Genomic DNA, 20,983 nt, shown 5'->3' on the forward strand with positions numbered 1-20,983 from the left:
TGAACCAAAATATCCAAAATTTAGCGGTTATTGTACCAATACCAAAAATTTAAAAGTTGGTAGATCTAAACATAAAAATACAAGTTATTGGACAAAAAAAAATCAAAAAATCCTATTTTTGTAGGCACATCTGCTTCAGTCACCGTCTCGATAGTATTTTCTTTCGAAAAATTGGCAATTTCGAGAGATAATAGACCAAAATAGTCGAATATGAAAAGATAATATGCAGAAACAAAAACATTAACAAACTAGTGGGAAAAAAATAAAAAAAGGGTAAAAATATTGGACCAAAAGAGTATTATGTATGCATACTTCGTGTGACAAGTGCATTAGTATGCATATTGTATATGTGTAAACGTTTAAATTGAAAACTTTGATAAAGTCACGAAAGAAACAAGAAATCCCAATTCATAGATGGCGATGAGACTTGCGTTACCCAAAACTAAACTCGTTAGCTTTTAATCGTAACAATTAAAAGTCGGTCGTATGCCTCTTTTTACACCATCGGACTTCTCAACCCAAGGTACATCAAATTCAAAGAAAGACCTGTAATTAAATAAACATTAAAGAACCATGAAATTTCAAGGAGTTTGAACGCTTTCGCTTTCGGTGTTAAACTTGAGTAGGTTTCTTGTGAGATGGTCTCACGAGATTTTTATATGTGAGACGGGTCAACTCTACCGATATTCACAATAAAAAGTAATACTTTTTAATGTATGACCCAAATAAGATATCTGTCTCACACAAGTTTTTGCCGTTAAACTTTCACTTAAAATCAAAATTAAAACGATATATCTTTCTTTTGATAAAATAAGATGTATTATTCGTATCTTGATCGATCATATTTGAATTTGTAGAGACAATGTTTAATGGGAATTAATTGTAAATCAATACACACAATAATTAAAAAAACTCGATTTATAAGTTCAATATCAAATTACAATCTACAAATTGTTACGTTACACACGCATCGCGTGTCATATTTTAGAAGTATCGACTTTGATAGATTCGGAACCATTGCTATATCTTGTCTGCTTTATGATAAATCAAAAGCTACCAAAAAAAAACACACACACACTAACCTTTTCACTGCAAATTATTGATATAGCTTTCTCTGATTTTGTAAAGGTAGATTATAAATTATTATTTTATTTTGAATTATGATTCACATTTTTGTATTGTGTTTCATTCCTTTTGAGAAGCTAATTAAAGCACAAAACATTATTGAAAGGCGAAGCCGTTCTTTAAATACATTGGGCCAATATATAAAATTGTTGCTTTTTCAATATTTTGCCCTGTGACTGAACACTTTAGCAAAACTTGGTGCCTCCATTATTTCACGCTTTCACTTTTTGCTACCCTACTTTTGCTTCTCCCCCAAATGGACAAAAAAGTAAAAGCGGGCACACGCCTTTTGCGAAATTACTAGGGGGCACCCTGTATCTATTTTGCATTTGAAAAGCTGATCCATTATTATTTTAATTGAGTCTGAATACAATCATATGCATGACTTTTATTTCTTAGTCCTCCTATTTGCATTCAACTATTGTAACTACTACTAACAACTAATTCACACATTAACTACCTAACGTTAAATTAACATTTTCTCCAAAAATTTATCTGAATTTGGCCAGAGTTCTATCAAAAAATCAATTTATAACGAAGACAATAGTATGCGAATGCACGAATGTCAAGTTTTAGTATAGATTTGAGAGTCGGGTTGTCGTACCCACATGTGTGAGAACCTGAAATTCCAGCAGTAGCAGCAGCTAGCAAATTTCAACAGAAGCTAAAAATTCCAGCAGAAGCTAATATTCCAGAAGCTGGCACCTTTCCAGTAGAATAGAATCCAGCAGACAGAATCCAGCAGCAGAAGAGCGAATTCCAGCAGCTGAAGAACGAGATTCCAGCAGACAGTTACTGATTCTACTTAGGACTTGTAACTGAAGCATTTATCATGGAATTAAGGTTGTAATGGCACATAATGGCCATTAAGTGGGAGGACTAACAGTCAAAATCTTGCTTATAAATAACACTCTCAGATCTCTGAATTGGTGTTACACAAATCTGAAATTATCACTTGAATTTTTCGAGCTAAGGGAGGGTGCTTATTTTCGAGCAGTAGAAGCCAGTAGCAAGAACGATCATATTCCATACTTCTACCGAAACCTTATTGCAAATTACGGTAAGTGGGCTTATATATAAATATCTTAAAATCCGTTTGATAATTCTGTTTTAAAGTTCAGTTTCTGTATGTTTGATTTCTGATTTTGAAGCACTGAAACTCCATAGTGAACTAATGGTAGGAATATATATTCTGAACATTTCTGAATTCTGATTCTGATTCTGATTCTGGCCTCACCCCTTAGAGGAGAGAACATATAGGGGACTGATATCAGTTTAGCCATGAAATTCACTAACGTGTTCAGTGCTTACTAATTCTGATTTATGTTCTGAAACCTGTAAATTCTGAATTCTGATTTCTGTTATGAAATACGAGTTTTCTGTATATTATTGTATTACTGTTTCTGTATTAAAAATGCTTTTCGAAAACTGGGAGTTATTCCCGTCCTCGCTTACTGAGTGACAATCATATCACTCACCCACCAAACCCATCTCAGATAAGAACGAGGAAGAGTTGATAGAAGAAGAGGAGCAACGTCAGTTTTGGGGCTGGTGATGAAGATCGTTGTTCTTAGTTCTGATTTATGTTTTATATTTCGCTGCATCTGTTCAGACATTGTAATTTTATGGTTTTACATTTTCGCTGTAAAGCATTTGTCATTGAGTTGTAACAGACAATGATTATTATGAATAAAAGACTGGTTTATGAAATTTTGTACTTCTGAGGCTTGTTGTTTTCGAATGTAAATTTGAGAGCAACGTCGGTGTCAACCAACCCCCATCTCGGGGCGTGACAACTTGAGAATTCGGGATTGCAATATTTCATGCTAATTCTAACTCAAGATAATCAAAATAAATTATTAAAAGTTCAATGAATTGAAATGAAGTTGTTTAATGAAATAAATTCCTTTTGGAACTTTCAAAATATCGACTACCAATTGATTTAAAGGAAGCTATTATTGAGTCACCCTCTCCTATCGATTATAAATCAAGGTTGGTAGATTTTACTCAGTAGTGTTCTCATTCACTCAACACATGACAAGTACTGTATTGATTGATGAATTATAGTAACTCATCCATATATCATGGTTGTATGCACTACAATAAAATATAGGTTTAACAACACCTAAAAGACAATGATTTTTGTTAAAAACCATTGTCTTTTGTCTTTTAACAACGATTTTAATGAAAACCGTTGTCTTTTAGCATTTTTAAAGCAAAAGACAACGGTTTTATAAAAATCGTTGTTTTTTAGCGTTTTTTTGGGGGTCAAAGACAATGATTTTTAGAAACATGTTGTCTTTGAGAGTTTTTTTAGGGTCAAAGATAATGGTTTATAAAAAAATCGTTGTCTATTAGCGTGTTTTTTTGGACAATCGACAACGGTTTTAGAAAACTGTTGTGGATTAGCGTTTTTTTTTTCTCAAAGACAACGGTTATAAACTGTTGTCTATTAGCGTGGTTTTTTTTGGATAATCGACAACGGTTTTAGAGAAAACCGTTGTCGATTAACGTGTTTTTTGGACAAATAACATAAGTTTTTTTAAACTGTTGCTATATTTAGCGGCGGTTTTAATAAAACCGTTGCTAAATATAGCGACGGTTTAGATAAAACCGTCGTATGTTTAAATCAGTGACAATTTTAACAAAAATCGTCGCTATATTTAAAATTTGCGACGGTTTTATTAAAAACGGCTTTAGAATAACCGTCGATATTAACTGTCACTAATATCGACAGTTTAATCAACAACCGTCGCAACTTCTCTATAAATATCCGCACCCTTGCTCCATTTTCTTCACACTATAAATTTTTATCTCTTAACCGTAGCGTTTTTCTCGTAGTGATGGGTAGCATCTATCATATAAATCATAGATCATTACGAATTTAGAACGGTAATTCAATAAGGTGGCAAAAATTCTCAAGTTACCAAATATACTATCGTGGTATTTTGATGTCTAATTTGACACCTAGGGTGATCAAATCTCTTCGAAAACCTGTCAATTTTAAACCCACAAAATATTAGCAAGAATTTCATAATCCTTCAATCAATCAATCAAGATCTATATATGCCACAATGTGTGTGTGATCCAATATCTCTATAGTCATCACATGCACCCACGGTTCTATTGATTCGTTCACTCGTCGATAGTAATCTCTCGATCTAAAATCAACAAAATAAAACGGCATCAAAGGTTAGCTACTTCTCTAATGTATAAAAATAACAAAAAAAAAAAAAAAACTCATATTAAATAACTAAATTTTAATAGAGATCCACAAAACATAAGATATAAGGGAGGGTTTCTCGAACCCTAACACTCAAAGAAATTATAAGCTCATGTCTAGATTCAAAAATAAAACGAACATGATTCTTTCTCTCGAACAAAACATGTTCAAAATTCAAATGATCATCCACTTTACGATCGATCTAGTATCGACATATATATATTTTTAAAATACAAGACGATCAATGTAGCAAAGTATCTTATATCTCCGCTAGAAAAAAAAAGTATTTCGGCGGCCATCAACCTTTCTATGATTTTAGTCTTGGTTTTAGTCAACTACTAGTTTCAAAAATAGTCACAATGAAAGTTCCATCGTAAAATCGACACAAACACTAACGTGATTGCTTATGAAGAAATAGATGCTAATTAAAATTAACAAAACTTTCAATTTGAGAAATAAGATGAAGGTGGCAAGGACACTTGGGAGAAAGTGAATTAGGATATCCTTGAATAATCAAAGTGGTGACCAAAAAAATATTTACAAGGCTTTCCCCAAAATTCTCTTGATTGTTTCAAGAATTTTAGAAAAAAAACATGAAAGTGATTTTGGAAGAAATTAAAATATAGCTTTAATACCATGCAAATAACCTGGATATTTCAGTTTTTTAGTCCATTTTTTCAAAAAAATTAAAACTAAATATGAGGAAGAAACAATTTTGACATATTATTTTTTGATCTCTCGTCATAATTATTTTGAGAACATGGCTACTAATCTATTGGAGAGTAATAATTATTTGGGCCATGAAAAAGGTGTGATATATCATATTTGGCCCATTTATAGTGGGCTCAGCCACACGCCCATACCTAAAAATTTGACATGCATTTATTTCATAGTCCTTGGCCCAAATTTAGAAATTGTCACTTACCCATGAGTTTGTAAAATAAAATTATAAAATAATCCATCAATTTTCCCTATATTTCAAATGGAGGATCCATGTGAAAATATAACAGCCCGCGGGTTGCGGTTTGTAATAAGAATCTGCCAACCTCAATGGCTAGAAGTTAGTATATACTCGATCGATCAATTCGGAAATTCGATTTTAATTTCAAAATATATCGTTTAAATTGATTCAATTTTTGGTTTTCAAAAAAAAAAAAAAAATTGATTAGCCCAATTATTAAATAATTAAATTTTGAATTTTTTATATTAGGATTTACATATAATTTATAATATTTCTTTTATGTTTTTATATTTAATATCATACACCATTTTTGTTATTTTAAATTTTTTTAGATATAATGTGTTTTATTATGATAAAAATCTCATATTTCAATTGTTAATTTTGTATAAAGAATTTTTTAAAAAAATTCTATTAATTCAGTACCAACCGAAATAACCGATTTTAATTCTTTCGATTATTTCGATTTTAGAAAGAAATTCGGTTGGGTTAGTTTCCGGTAACCTTAAAAAAATACGTTTAAATTTATTTCTCTTAATTCGGATCGGTTTATAACTGAATATTCACCCCTTATTAGTAGGCTCCGAATTTTTCCACTTTGACAGTGCTGAAGGGAGAGGAATATCGTGGACTCGACCTCCTTCCTTTTTTTTTTTCAGTTCATGCATATTATATTCTTCAAATAATTTATGAGTTGGTCTCTTGTGAGACGGTCTCACGAATCTTTATTTGTGAGATGAGTCAACCCTACCGATATTCGCAATAAAAAATAATACTTTTAGCATAAAAAGTAATAATCCTACCGTTATTCACAATAAAAAGTAATATTTTTTCATGAATGACCCAAATAAGAGATCCGTCTCACAAAATACGACCCGTGAGGCCGTCTCACACAAGTTTTTGCCACAAGTTATATAAACATGAAAACACAATTTCAATTCCATATATTTTAAAAAGGTTATTTAATTTGATTATTAATAATTCTTTCAAGATTCTTGAGTCCACCCTTGACTCAATCCATTTGGATAAGGGATAGCATTGGTCTTGCATGGGTTGATGGGACGACACGCTTCAAATTTAGTACTCCCTAATCATTCTGATATAAGGTTTGTCAATTAATATAAGTATGATATTTGTCTCACAGTGATATGTCCTTTTTAAGGAACAACTCCGGCAAAGATCCGGTCAAGAATATCAGTCCCCTTCCGAGCTCCATCGATTCCGCCGCAGATCTTCGTAACCGGATAAATTGGCGGATGATTATATTGAGCAGCCCCTGCATACACAGATTCCAATAAATCTTCCAGCTCGTAATAAATATTCAACTGCCAGAAATTGCAACCAAAAAAGGAAAAGACATTGGTCAATTACACATTTTAACGTTAATCTAAACATGCCAGACGTGATTATTAGTACTCAAATTATAATAATGTTAATAATTTAATTTGTTTTGACCTACAAAAATTAGTCGGGGACAATGGAAAAGTATCCATTTTGTGGGGGTGATGTCATCTATTCTATTTTATTAAGATGGTGTTTTCGTGGTGGCATGACTAAAGTAAAATGATCAATTTAATTTTAGATAATTTGAAAATCTGAATATGAGAAAAATATGGAGAATGAAAAATAACTTCCAATTAATCTAACTTTTATAAAAAAAATAAAATTAAAATTTTTCGGAGTAAAAAATCACATATCATCTATGAATTAATTCAAAACATATAATAACTTTTGTTTCAAAAAAAATTCACATACGCATTGCGTGTATACTTGGCCACTAGTCAAAATAAAGAATAGGTATCGATGACGATAATGCGCCAATTGCGATATGTGGATACTTGAGCAGACACCATGAGGCCAGCACTGAAAAACATTAAAATGAATTTAACAATGTTTAATTTCATAAAATATTGTTTTTTTTTATAATTATAAGTTTTTTGCGAAAAAAGAAGAAGAAGAAGAGAGTTTGTATAATGAAAAATGAAAATACATTGATTTTCCAGGTTATGATAAAATGTTCAAGTTTGTCATATTTTGGATTGATTTGTTATATATGATTATAAAATTCACTAATTTTTTTACTTCCTCCGTTGGATTCTCCAACAACAATAATTGGAGAATTATGTACAGAGAATTTTTCTAAAGGTTTGTTCCTTGTTATCTGTGCAAGCATCGTCTGCAAGAGTCCGGATCTTGACATGTGTTAATTTTAGTCACGTATGAAGATATTTTCCGGACTTGATTTTGTTTGCTAGAACAGGATCTTGACATGTGTCAATTTCTAGACTCATGCAGAGAGTGTGCACGGGTAGCGTCGAACAAGACGTTTTTCTTTTCTCAACTGTTGAATTCGATTTGGAAAAAGATATTGAGTAGTAGAAATATAAAAACTCCTACGAGACGGTCTCATATATCAATTTTATGATATGAATATTTTATTTCGATCACCAATGAAAAATAAATTTTATTGCAAATACAAGCAGAGTTAACTCATCTCACGAAAAACATCTTTGAGATCATCTCACAAAAAATTTACTTTATTAGAAAAATGCGAGATATTTTTGCCATTTCGAAAAGAGTTTCATCAACACACCATGCCATCATGATCCCACGAGACAAAAAATAAAATAAAAGAGAACCATAATGGGACGCCCATGTGACGAAATATCAGAAGCCAAATCCGGATTTTTGTAATTGGGTGGACTAAATTAAATACAAATCATAAATATTTTACATGAAAAAATTAATTAATAAAATCTTAATTTATCAATATTCGCAATAAATCTAACATCTTAAAATGTATAGCCTTTCAATCAAGATTACAAACGAATATGTCAAAAGAATAAAGATTATACGACGGTGGAAATATAATCAAACTCAGTGATTTAATGTTCTGGTAATTGTAATTTACGTCTCTTTTTTAAGAAATAAAAAAAAATGAAACTCCGTGATCCTATGCTTTACTGAAAAAAGTTAACAGCATTTATTTGACCCATTGATTTTGTTGCAAAAATGATATACACTCGACTTTGATTTATTCATTGAAGGATGTATTCACTTATTGTCAATGGCCTACATTAGCTTTCATTAATAAAATTAATGAGTTAATAGGATGAAAGATTTAGACTCTAATTAGTTTCATATTTGTTTTTGAAACCGAATGACATTATCCATAAATATTGATTAAAGCAAGCTATGTGGATACAAAATCGAATAAATATATTTGAGATTTTAAATTTTTTTCTGAGAAAGAAAACCGATACGTTATTATGTGCTAATAATTCACACATTTGGTTCTCCATATCATAAACATCAATGAGGAGTATAAACTCCATCGTGTTGGTCCCACATGCAGAATTTGAGATAATAAAACCCGAAAATAAAAATAAATTGGACACCGAGATTTACGTGGAAAACACCTAAAAATTATTAGGGTAAAAACCACGGGCAAGATGAAAAGAATTCCAATATAATATTTTGTGGTGTACAACTCACTCACTGTGTTTCCAAAGAGAACACACACTCTCTTAATACAGGAAAACAAAACACCTCACAAATATTATAGAACTAAGCACTCAAATGCTTATAAGATGAGAGAAAACTCGAAGAATGGATGATTTCAGAATGAAGGGGAGAGCTCTATTTATAGAGTCCTTTGTCCGTGTGAATACGCGTTAAAAACGCGTATTCATATTTCCGTCTGAATGTTTGAATGCCAACCACACGTCTTCTCATTTATTCCCACGTGACTTTTCCTGAGACAATTCTGCCAACCTTGGTTTGAAATTTCAAAGACTACAAATTTGTCCCTACCTATTGCCGACATTTCTCCCACTTGGAGATTTGATTGAGAATCAAACACATCTCCACACATATTTTCAATCTTGCCATTCCCTGCTGCTTACGTTTCCGCTAGACCACTTGAGAATCTACACCCAAACTTATCAGTGTTTACTGGCTTGGTTAGAAAATCAGCTATGTTATCCTTCGTATGGATCTTCTGCATATCCACGCTTCCTTCTTCTACTACTTTCCGTACAAAGTGAAATTGAACTCCAATGTGTTTCGTCCTGGAATGAAAGGCTGGATTCTTTGCAATGTGCAAGGCACTCTGACTGTCACAAAACAAAGGAACATTCTCTTGTTTGTGTCCGATCTCCTCCAATAACCTTTTAATCCATATTGCCTCCTTGCACGCTTGAGTAGCTGTCATATATTCTGCCTCCATTGTAGATAACGCCACAACTGTTTGCAGTTTTGAAACCCAGCTTACTGCTCTCCCTGCAAGTGTAAACACATAACCAGTAGTAGATTTTCTCTTATCAGGATCACCTGTATAATCTGAATCGACATAGCCCCTGAGTGTAAAATCTGATTCTCCATAACATAATGCAGCATTCAAGGTACCCTTAATGTATCTAAGGATACTCTTAACAGTGCTCCAATGCTCTCGTACAGGATTCGTCATATACCGACTAATTTCTCCCACTGCTTGAGCAATGTCTGGTCTTGTACAGATCCTAGCGAACATCAAACTTCCTACTGCTGATACATATGGTACTCGAGACATCTCCATCCTCTCTGCTTCACTGCTAGTACACATCTCGGAGGATAACTTGAAGTTAACAGGAAGAGGGGTCGATATTGGCTTGCTATCTTGCATGTTGAAGCGTTGCAAGACTTTCTTCGAATAATTTTTCTGGGAAAGCCAAATCTTTCTGTTACTTCTGTCTCGGTGAACTTGCATCCCTAGAATCTTGTTTGCTGGTCCTAAGTTCTTCATATCAAATTCCCTAGCCAACTGTGTCTTCAATTCTTAGACCTGATTTTTGTTGGGGCCTGCTACCAACATGTCGTCCACATACAACAGTAAAATGATATAATCATCACCAGACCTCTTGAAATACGTACAAGGGTCTGCACTCAGCCTGTTGTATCCAAGGCTCATGATATAGGAATCAAATCTTTTGTAGCAACACCTCGGCGCCTGTTTGAGACCGTACAAAGATTTGTTCAACCTGCAAACCAAGTTCTCTTTGCCTTTTTCCGCAAAACCTTCTGGCTGGAGCATATAGATTTTTTCTTCAAGATCTCCATGAAGAAATGCCGTTTTCACATCTAGCTGTTCTAGATGTAGGTCAAACACCGCACACAATGCCAACACTACTCTAACTGTTGTAAGCCGAACCACAGGAGAAAATATCTCATTGAAGTCAATGCCTTCTTTCTGAGCATACCCTTTTACCACCAACCTAGCACGATACCGCTCCACATGGTTATTGCCATCACGCTTGATCTTATAGACCCATCTGTTATCAATGGCTTTCCTCCCTTGTGGTAGTGTAACAAGATCCCATGTTTTATTCCTGTCTAATACCTCCAACTCTTCTTGCATTGTTATCACCCACAAAGATACATCCGAGCTTTGAGTAGCCTCGTGGAAACTCGATGGCTCACTATCCTCTGATAATAGGCAATATGGAATATTGCTTTCAGTGACATAATCTGAAAGCCAACCTGGTGGTCTTCTATCTCGAGTTGATTGCCTCACATTGGAAACTTCAGACTCAACATGTTCTTGTTCTTCGTGCTCAGGTACTGCTTCACAAGAAACTTGACCTTCCTCCGTCTTATTTTCCACCTGAAAAATAGTAGTTTCTGAATTCGGTATGCCTTTGTCTCCCTTTACTTTATCTTCCTCGAAGATAACATCCCTGCTGTTGACAAGCTTGTGAATAGTAGGATCCCACAAGCGAAACCCCTTTACTCCATCAGCATAACCCAAGAAGATACATTTTCTGGATTTCGAATCCAACTTTGATCTTTCTTGCTCATTGTACAGAACGTACATCGGACTTCCAAATGTATGCAAATGAGAATAATATGTCGGCTTCCCGGTCCACATCTCCATCGGAGTCTTCAGATCAATCGCCACTGAAGGAGAACGATTGATAATATAACAAGCGGTTTTGACTGCTTCCGCCAAATGACTTGTCTAGACCCGCAGTCCTCAACATAGCTCTTGTTCTGTTCAACAAGGTCCTGTTCATCCGCTCCGCTACTCCATTCTGTTGAGGTGATGTTGACAATATGCATCAAATTCGTCACTGGTATATTCTCCTCCATTGTCAGTCCTCAAACACTTGATTATCTTTTCAGAATCAAGTTCAACCCGCGCTTTGAAATCTTTGAAGATCTGGAAAACATCTGATTTCTTCTTGATTGGATACACCCAACATCTCCTAGAGAAATCATCAATGAACGAGACAAAGTATCTCGATCCTCCTAGGGATACAACCGGTACTTGCCAAACATCCGAATGAATCAGCTCCAACATACTTTTGCTCCTAGCAGTAGAGGTGCCAAACTTTAATCTGTGTTGTTTACTGGTAACACAATGCTCACAAAAGGGTAGTGACACTTTTGTAAGTCCCGGCAGCAGCTTCCGTTCTGAGAGAATTTTCAATCCCCGTTCTGACATATGCCCGAGCTTTCTATGCCATAACACTGTTAATTCTTCTCTGAACCATTTGATGCAACAGCTAATTCTGTCTCTTTGTGTGTTTCCGCCTTCATAACCACAAGCGCACCCTTCACAATTTTCATGATCCCTTTCTCGATAGGAGTTTTGCACCCGATGTCATCCAATTGCTCCAAGGACAAAAGATTCTTCGTCAGTCCCTTCACATGTCGTACCTCATGTATGGTGCGAACGGTGCCATCAAATATTTTAATTTTGATAGTACCTACCCCAGCGATTTCCAAGGCATGATCTTTTCCCATGAATACAGATCCTCCTGAGACTGGTTCATAATGATCAAACCATTCTCTTCGAGACGTCATGTGCCACGTCGCTCCTGAGTCCATAATCCATGTATCACAAAATTTGTTTCTGCCTTCTGCAACAGTTGCCGCTTCACTGAATAATATTTCACCACTGCCTGAAGTACTGGCCACATTTCCTTGAGAACTTTTATCAATACTCGTACACTCTTTCTTGAAGTGCCCTTTACCGCCACATTTAAAGCAGTAAATATTTTTCTTCTTACTTCTCGACTTTGATCTACCTCGTCTTTTCTCCCACTGGAGTCACGGTCCATAAATCTTCCTCTTATCATCGGTAAAGCCTCTGCCTGCTTCGAAGTTACCAACCTATCTTCCTTATTCTTGCGCCGGCTTTCTTCTCCGAGAACCGGAGTTATGACACCGTCGAATCTTAGAAAGCCCATAAGGATATTGTTGGTAATGTTGATGATAAGTTGATCATATGAGTTTGGTAGACTTTGAAGTAGAAGCTCCGCACGTTCATTTTCCCCTATTTTATGTCTCATGGAAGTGAGTTGGACAAATAGAGTATTTAGTGTATTGATATGGTCGGTCATCGATGAGGATTCCGCTATTCGAAGAGTATAAAGCCTTCTCTTTAGGAAAATCATGTTGTGCAGCGACTTGACCTCGTACATCTTTGTCAGAGTATCCCAGATAACTTTGGCTGTTTTTATCTCAGAGATACTTGACAAAACTTCGTCTGCTATAGCCAAGTGTAAATTGGCAACAGCGTTATCATTCATCTCATTCCACTTTCCATCGTCCGTAATTTCCACCGGTCTATCTTCAATAGCCGCCAAGCAATTTTCCTTTCTTAAAACTGCTTGTATCTTTATTTTCCACGGCATAAAATTGCTTCCGTTGAACTTTGCTATCTCGTACCTTCCCGCCATTATGTCTACAATAATTTTAGTAGACTGGACAAAATAATCCCGTCTTAAATAAAAAATCTCAAAAAACCTTTTCTGATGTGGAAGATCAGTCTAGGGTGCAACCACAAAGCATACTCAGAATTTTAAGAAATTTTAAACCAAGGCTCTGATACCACTTGTTAGTCCCACGTGCGGAATTTGAGATAATAAAACACAAAAATAAAGAATAAACAGGACACCGAGATTTACGTGGAAAACCCCTAAAAATTATTAGGGTAAAAACCACGGGCAAGATGAAAAGAATTCAATATAATATTTTGTGGTGTACAACTCACTCACTGTGTTTCCAAAGAGAACACACACTCTCTTAATACAGAAGAACAAAACACCTCACAAATATTATAGAACTAAGCACTCAAATGCTTATAAGATGAGAGAAAAATCGAAGAAGGGATGATTTCAGAATGAAGGGAGGAGCTCTATTTATAGAGCCCTTTGTCCGTGTGAATACGCGTTAAAAACGCGTATTCATATTTCCGTCTGAATGTTTGAATGCCAACCACGCGTCTTCTCATTTATTCCCACGTGACTTTTCCTGAGACAATTCTGTCAACCTTGGTTTGAAATTTCAAAGCCTACAAATTTGTACCTACCTATTGCCGACACATCGATATTTCAAGTTTTTGTTTACATAACTAAGATGCAAAAGCTAAGAACTATAAATATGGAAGAAAAAAAAAACTATTGTGACAAGGGGATAACCGCTGTTTTCAGAATCAGATCGGACCGACCAGTTCCACCGAAAATCAGTCACATGTCTGGTTCAAACAGATCAAAAACTGTTACAGGTCAAAAATTGGTCAGACTAGTATTAACCCACTGGCCCGACGGGAGGCAGCCTAGGGCCTCTAATTTTTTTTAAAATTTGTTATTTTTATTTTTTTTAGTTTTTCATTTAAAATTCTAGTGGTTTTCAATCATTTGTTAAAAAATTGAAACATTGGTCGAGTTTTTGTACTTTTGCTCAACCTTTTATTTGCTTAAAAAACCATTTTCCTCTTAAAAACCTCAATTTCTTTGTTGCAAAAAAGTCTCATCTAGTTTGATGATTATTATTTAGTTTGTATCATACATAGATTCATATCTGATTTATGAGATTAGGCTTAGAGAATTCATTAGTTCTTTTTAAGTTTTAGATTTTTGTTCTCTTCCAATACAATTGTTTATGTCATTATTTTAGTTGCAAAAATTAGAATTTTGATTATTAGATGAAGTTTCATCGATCATTTCTTGTTGGGAGCGCCAACATTAAATAAAATGAGTTTTAATCTTCTATTATGGTCTAAAATACGTTTCATATTGTATATATCTAAATCTCATATCAACAATCAATCTTTGTTAGTATTTAGATTATATATTTTTTATTTGTGATAATAATGTATATTTAATTATCAACTCGTTTGTATTATTTTTATATTTAATAAAAAAAAATATATAGGATCTTCCCCTAAAAATTATGCTAGGACAATGGCGAAACCATGATTATTAATCTATCTTGGCTAGGATTTTAAACTCTGAATTTTTTTAATTTTTTTTAAATTGAGTTACCAGAACTAATATATAAAATCAAATTTTAGCCTGTGTGGCCATATATGTGGATGCTCCACTAGCCTGCAACAGTGTTCTGGTCCGACCGTCCAGTTAAACCGATCCAACCGGTTGAACGATTACGTTAAGGTGGATCCGATCCTATTTTGAAAATATTGGGGATAACAATATTATTTTAACAATCCCAATGCTGGGATTGCATATAATTTTGGAGAGAGCCTTTTAGCTTCACATTCTACAACTTATTTTATCCAATGTCGTTGAATAATTCCGTCAAATAGAAATGACTTTGTTGTGTTACACATATTAGCAGCTCAAAGGGTTCTTAGCAAATGTTCCAAATACTCTAAAGCCAATTTAGAGTGATCGATGAATACGTTTTATACGTACGTAAGTTTAAAAGAAAAACATATAAATGAAAATTTCAGCAAAACCCATAAGGTAATAAGTCCAAGGGGCCGATTGGGTCGAAGCCGAGTCTAGCCCTCCATTGGTTCCGACCATGTCGGTATAATATGTTTCGATCCATCCTTCCATTATCTTGATTTCCGTTTTCCGTTGTAGCACCAGCCAATCTGGATCTGTGTTGTTCCCAGAATGTAGGTCCAAACAATGAGAACCTGCAAAATAATACATAGGCAGATAGTTTCCACGCGCTCACATAATTTAATTATTTGAAGAAATAAATATTTTTAAAAACTATAAGAGAGAAGAAAACATGTGAGCTTTGAGATAAGGAAAAAACTTGTGTGAGACAGTCTCACGGATCGTATTTTGTGAGACGAATATCTTATTTTGGTTATCTATGAAAAAATATTACTTTTTATGTTAAAGAGTATTACTTTTGATTGTTAATATCGGTAGGATTGACCCGTCTCACAGATAAATATTCGTGAGACCGTCTCACAAGAGACATCCTCTTGAGATAAAATCGGAAGAAGTTGGAGAAAAAAATGGTAAAAAGATTATTAATAAAACTCACACCATCAAAGTTTTACACAACAAATTATGCAATGGTAAAACTGAAAATAAGCTTTGGAATCACATTCATGACACACCAAAATAGTTAAAGTATTATGCAATAGTAAAGATAATGATAAACAAAAATTGTTTTGAATGATAAAAAAATAGGAAAAAAATGTTTAATTTCCTTCGTCATAATGAAAAATAAGTCAGCTCTATCTTAAAAATAATCGAATTTTTTATTAATATATCTAATCAAGTGCATTTTTTCACAATTTATTGCCCTTAAAAGAAACCATTAAATAAAACGAGAAAAAATAGTTTCCCTGAATTTTTATTTTCGAAAATGTACTTCGTCGCGTATTTGAATTATATTATTATTGAGGTGATGTATTTTTCCGAACTCTCTACGAGTGATTTCATCAAGATAATATATATATATATATATATATATATATATATATATATATATATATAAAAGTGATTTTGATACCAAAAGTTTTTATTTAAAAATAATTTAATTTTTTTGTTAAACATAATTAGGAAGCATACCATTGGTTGTAGACACCGCAACGATGCTCTCTGATATGTCCTCTAGCACCCTTTATATATAATATATAAATATCAATATACCAAAAAAAAATTGAACTAAAATAAAATAAATTTAATAAATTAACACAATATTTTTACATATACGGAAAGATTTATACATTTTTAATTAACATACCCTCCACTGCTATATGGGTCTCTTAACCCATTGGAGAATATAATATTGCTCCCAAACCTTCGAAGAACCAATTTAATATCCTGCATAATTCATGGATATTTTATTTAATAAAAAATATGGTACTCCTTATTTTACTTCAATATAAAATTTGCAATATATATATATATATATACACACTTAATTAAATACATAAATTAATATTACATGGCCTCCGTAATAAGTTGTAACCCAGTGAGGTCGTGGTGGAACACCGAATACGGACTCGCATTCCCGGATGCGTCGCGTTAAATTGAAGGGCGATGGCGGAAACATTGTCTCATTGTCAATGCCGATCGGTATCACCATTTCACTACAAGTCTACAAAAATTAATAATATTTGACTCGCTCAACAATTTTGTAGAAAATTTTATTTTAATCTAGCGTTATAAAATCTCGAATCAGCTTGGTTGAAAATTCACATGATTCACCCTCGGTCGATTCATTAATTTTAAAAACGTAATGATAAAAAAAACATTAGATATAATTAAAAACACCGTTTGGTTCATGATATGAGATGATAATTAAAATAGCATCGAAATGTTAATATCCTCACTTGCCATAGCCATCCCATCATTGTTTCCTTAGGAATACCAAAAGTAGTATTATAACATGTCTGATTGCCTTTATAAGAAACAACTCCGGAGTAGATCCGGCCAAGAATGCTAGTTCCGTTTGGAGCTCCGTCGACCCCGCTACAAATCCTCGTGACTGGATAACTTGGCGGATGATTATATTGGGCAGCCCTTGTGTACATTGATTCCAATAAATACTGTAGCTCATAAGGAGATCTCAATTGCCTGAAATTGAGGGGGCAAAAATCTCAATTGCTGGTTTATTTCTTTTTTTTTTATATCTAAAATATGTTAAGAAATATATAAAAAAAATAAATATTACGAGCAGGTCTTGAATTGTTGACTGAGAGTTGAGAGGCCATTGGGCGTGGAGGCGACCCTCTCGATTTCAGACCACGAATCTCGAATAGTTTGGAAACACGTTTCACTAATCTCCTGCGGCGTTTAAAAAACTTAATTTTTTCTTTAGAAATTGTCGTAAAAAATATTTGTACGTTTAACCTTGTAATCCTTAGTGACAATGGAATAGTATCCATTCTGTGGAGTGATGTCATCAAAATAAAGAATTGGCGCTGATGACGCTAATGCGCCCATGGCTATGTGTGGATACTTGAGCCGAAACCATGAGGCCAGCACTGAAAATACGTACATTAAGATTATTAAAAAGAGACTTTAACCAACGCATGCAATTTCACTTAAATGAACAGATAAAAATTGTATAGATTCGAGTGAGTGAAATGAAATTTATCGGTCATATATGCATTATATATGTGCCATGCATTAATTATACTGTCGTGTATAAATGATTAAATTAGAAATTAATTAATATTGAAGATAAGCTTACTTCCTCCATGGGATCCTCCAACAACAATGATCGGAGAATTGTGTGCAGAGAAATTTTGTTTTACATGCAACAGGACCTCTGCATAATCGGCTATGGCTTGAGCAGAACTAAAATACCCTCGTAGGGTTTCATTTTTCAAGGCTTCTTCCAATGTTCCGAACGGGATTGAATTTCCATAAAAACGATGCTGCACCATATTGTAACAAGAAAACGACATATGTAGTAAATTAAACTATTTGGGTTCTTAATATATTGGAACGAGAAAACTTGAGAAATTAAATGTATTAAGCACCTCAATGTAAACAGAGAGAGCCTTGAAACGGAGGGAGACATCATTGATAAAACCAATGACCATTAACTCATCATCGAGAGATGCTTCTGCTCCAAAATATGCAAGGATTGGAGAGCTCGAATTCGAGCCGCCCCAATATTTGAGATTGATGACGTATCTTTGTTTGAATGTTGCATAACTCCCGGGTCCGTAGTTGAAGTGATCAAGGGTTTGATCATAATAATATGTTTGGAAATCTTCTGAAATATTCGCAGATTCATGGGAGAAATTTTCGTCACGGTTTAATGCTTCCATATCATGATCATAGGGACTGAGTCCTGGGATTCTGTGTGAAAATGATGATGCATATTTCACACAAAAAGGGAGAAGAAGAATGAGGAAAATATTGAGAGGAAGCATGAAAGTGGGAGTGACAAGTACTTCTGCTGGCATGTTTTTGAGAGAGATGGATTCTTAATTTTCCATGATATATATATATATATATTATATATATATATATATATATATATATATGTATGTATATATCATTGAAGTACTTGTCACTCATATGTGTGTGCGCGCGCTGATTATTACATAAATGAATCGGAAAAAAGTACTAGCATCCGAGAATAATTAATTGAAGATGACAATAACAAGACAAAAGAATAAATGGTTTTTGGACTATGAATTGAGCCTAGAGGAGATTACGAGGTTTGAATTTAAAAAATAAAGAACAAAAAAGAAAAGATAAACATGATTTCTAGGATGATTCGTCATTAATTTGCAAAATAATACTTATAATAAAATATAATAATATATGAAAGGGCTGCTGTCCTAAGGAAAGTTGAGATATTACATTGTTCATTGTTCATCTTTTCACGCCGTGATGCACGATACTTTTTTGGGAATTTCGGATCAGTATAGACTTATGATTCAATAATTTTGCAAAATTATGGACAGGTTTAACTCCACCCCAAAAGATAGCTCAAAGAAAAATTGTCCAAGTCAATATATACAACTCTAATCATGAAAAAAAAAAACACGTGGAGCGTGAAATTTACAAAATTTTTAGCGGGTGACCCATAAGGGAAGTCCAACACATATAAGTGAGCATGAGCTTTGATATCATGTTAAGATTATAGACTCGAACCTAACTCTACTCCAAATTCTTGCTCAAGGAGAGAATTGTTCAACTCCATGGCCGTACCTCCTATGAGGCGAGGGAGGCCATCGCCTCAGGGCCCGACCCTCACAGGGGCCCAAAAAAATCATAAGTCTCATGTTATAGTATGTGTAATGGACATTTAAAAAAAATTGGACATTGATCCATCGTAGTTGGACTCATTTCAAAAAAATAAAACACAAAAAATTGTGATACTTACCTATTTTACATATCTTTATTTTCTATTTTTTTGAATAAAATATTATATTTATTATTTAAATTGGTTCATTATATTTATCATTTTGTTATTTTGATAGTTTATATTGATAAATTTCAATTTTGGCAACATATCTTACATTTTTTGTCAATTTCAATCTTTTCTCAATATAATTGTTCATATGATACTGCATTACGTTAGACCTATGTTGATGTTGTGGCACACGAAAAAAAATCGCAAAGAGATAAATATATAACTCATAAATTATATTTTTCTTATATCTATTTTTTGGTTATTTTTAATTTACAAAATGAACTTTACGATTATTTATCACAACAAGCTTTTTTTAACATATTGCCTCAGGCCCTGTGAACCACAGGTACGGCTCTGTTCAACTCCATATATATCTAACTCTAAAAAACTTAATGCATACGATGAATGACATCTAACACGTCCTCTCACGTCCAAAAATGAACACATATATGGAGCCCGAAGTTTAAAAGATATTTAGCGAGTGGCTCATAAGAGAAGTCCAGCAAATAAAAGGTGAATCAAACTTTGATATCATGTTAAGATTATAGATTTGAAATTAAATCTACTTCAAATTTTTGCTCAAAAGGACGATTATTAATTTCAAATTCATAAGTTATGTTTGGATTTGAGGACTGAATCTCAATCAACCTTGTTTTTTTATGGGGTCAACAGGGTAAAAACTCTTATGCCCAAAATGTTGGTCTATTTTTATTTTTATTTTTTTAGTGTATGTCTAATATTTAATTTGAGATAAAATTGTAAAAATTTCCATTCATATCAATTTGTAAATTTGGTTATCTAATTTTCAAATTTGTGTCTTATTCTCGTATCTTTTAGTTTCGTCAAATTTAATCAATTTTCATCGAAAATATCACGTTGACACTTGAAATGCGAGTGTCATGTCCATATCTAGTTACTAAAACTTAACAAACTAGAAAAAATTGCAAAAAGATAAATTTACAAAACCAAAATTACAAATTTATCTTGATTTAATTAATTTCATCTTTTGTTTTACTCAAACATAAAAAAACCTAGCTTTTGAATGTGTGGAAATATTAAGTGGGCCACCTAAAGTATCGGCCATGCGTTATTATTTATCAGTATTTAATTATATACTATCCGATCACTTCAATAACACAGTAAAACTTATTCATACATAATCATGTCACTCAAAATAAACAAAATCTTAAAATATGAGTCGATGTAAATGAAGCTACATAATTTGTTCTCATCCGTAATAGGTCTCCTCTACACCATCTCGTTATACTTATATTCACATAAGACGAATCGATTTGATTCATACTTGTAATAAAAAATAATACTTTTAGCATAAAAGATAAAATTTTCGAGTTAGATCAGATATTCATCTCATAAAATTAATGTGTGTGACAATTTGTTCTCAATTATTATTTTTTTTTAAAAAATATGATACATTGATTTATGACATAATTGGGAAAATTATATTTTTTGTCCGTTTTTATTCCCATTGTTGGTTATTTTATGTCCTTGGGTCCACTAATTTGCAATTTTTGTCAATTTTG

General features: G+C 33.4%; 1 protein-coding gene across 1 annotated transcript; it reads right to left on the bottom strand.

Moving 5' to 3' along the window:
- Positions 1 to 15,002: 15,002 nt before the first annotated feature.
- Positions 15,003 to 18,428, bottom strand: LOC142519608 (uncharacterized). Its single transcript, XM_075622648.1, has 9 exons — positions 18,052 to 18,428; positions 17,760 to 17,946; positions 17,417 to 17,550; positions 17,238 to 17,350; positions 16,897 to 17,140; positions 16,509 to 16,661; positions 16,305 to 16,384; positions 16,130 to 16,179; positions 15,003 to 15,234 (listed from the first exon to the last, which is right to left on the bottom strand). Exons 1-9 carry the CDS (start codon positions 18,343 to 18,345, stop codon positions 15,011 to 15,013), a joined length of 1,479 nt encoding a protein of 492 aa, XP_075478763.1. The 5' UTR covers positions 18,346 to 18,428; the 3' UTR covers positions 15,003 to 15,010.
- Between the last annotated feature and the right edge of the window lie 2,555 nt (positions 18,429 to 20,983).

Source organism: Primulina tabacum, chromosome 1 (genome assembly GCF_025594145.1).
Source record: "Primulina tabacum isolate GXHZ01 chromosome 1, ASM2559414v2, whole genome shotgun sequence".
Lineage (NCBI taxonomy): Eukaryota > Viridiplantae > Streptophyta > Magnoliopsida > Lamiales > Gesneriaceae > Primulina > Primulina tabacum.

What these genes read in the sequence shown, in the direction of transcription:
- LOC142519608 (XM_075622648.1), bottom strand. Translation starts at nt 18,345, where the DNA reads ATGGAAGCATTAAACCGTGACGAAAATTTCTCCCATGAATCTGCGAAT. An exon ending in TGGAGGATCCCATGGAGGAA is followed by an intron (nt 17,551 to 17,759) that starts GTAAGCTTATCT and finishes ACGTATTTTCAG; the next exon opens with TGCTGGCCTCATGGTTTCGG. An exon ending in TTGTCACTAAGGATTACAAG is followed by an intron (nt 17,351 to 17,416) that starts GTTAAACGTACA and finishes TAAACGCCGCAG; the next exon opens with GAGATTAGTGAAACGTGTTT.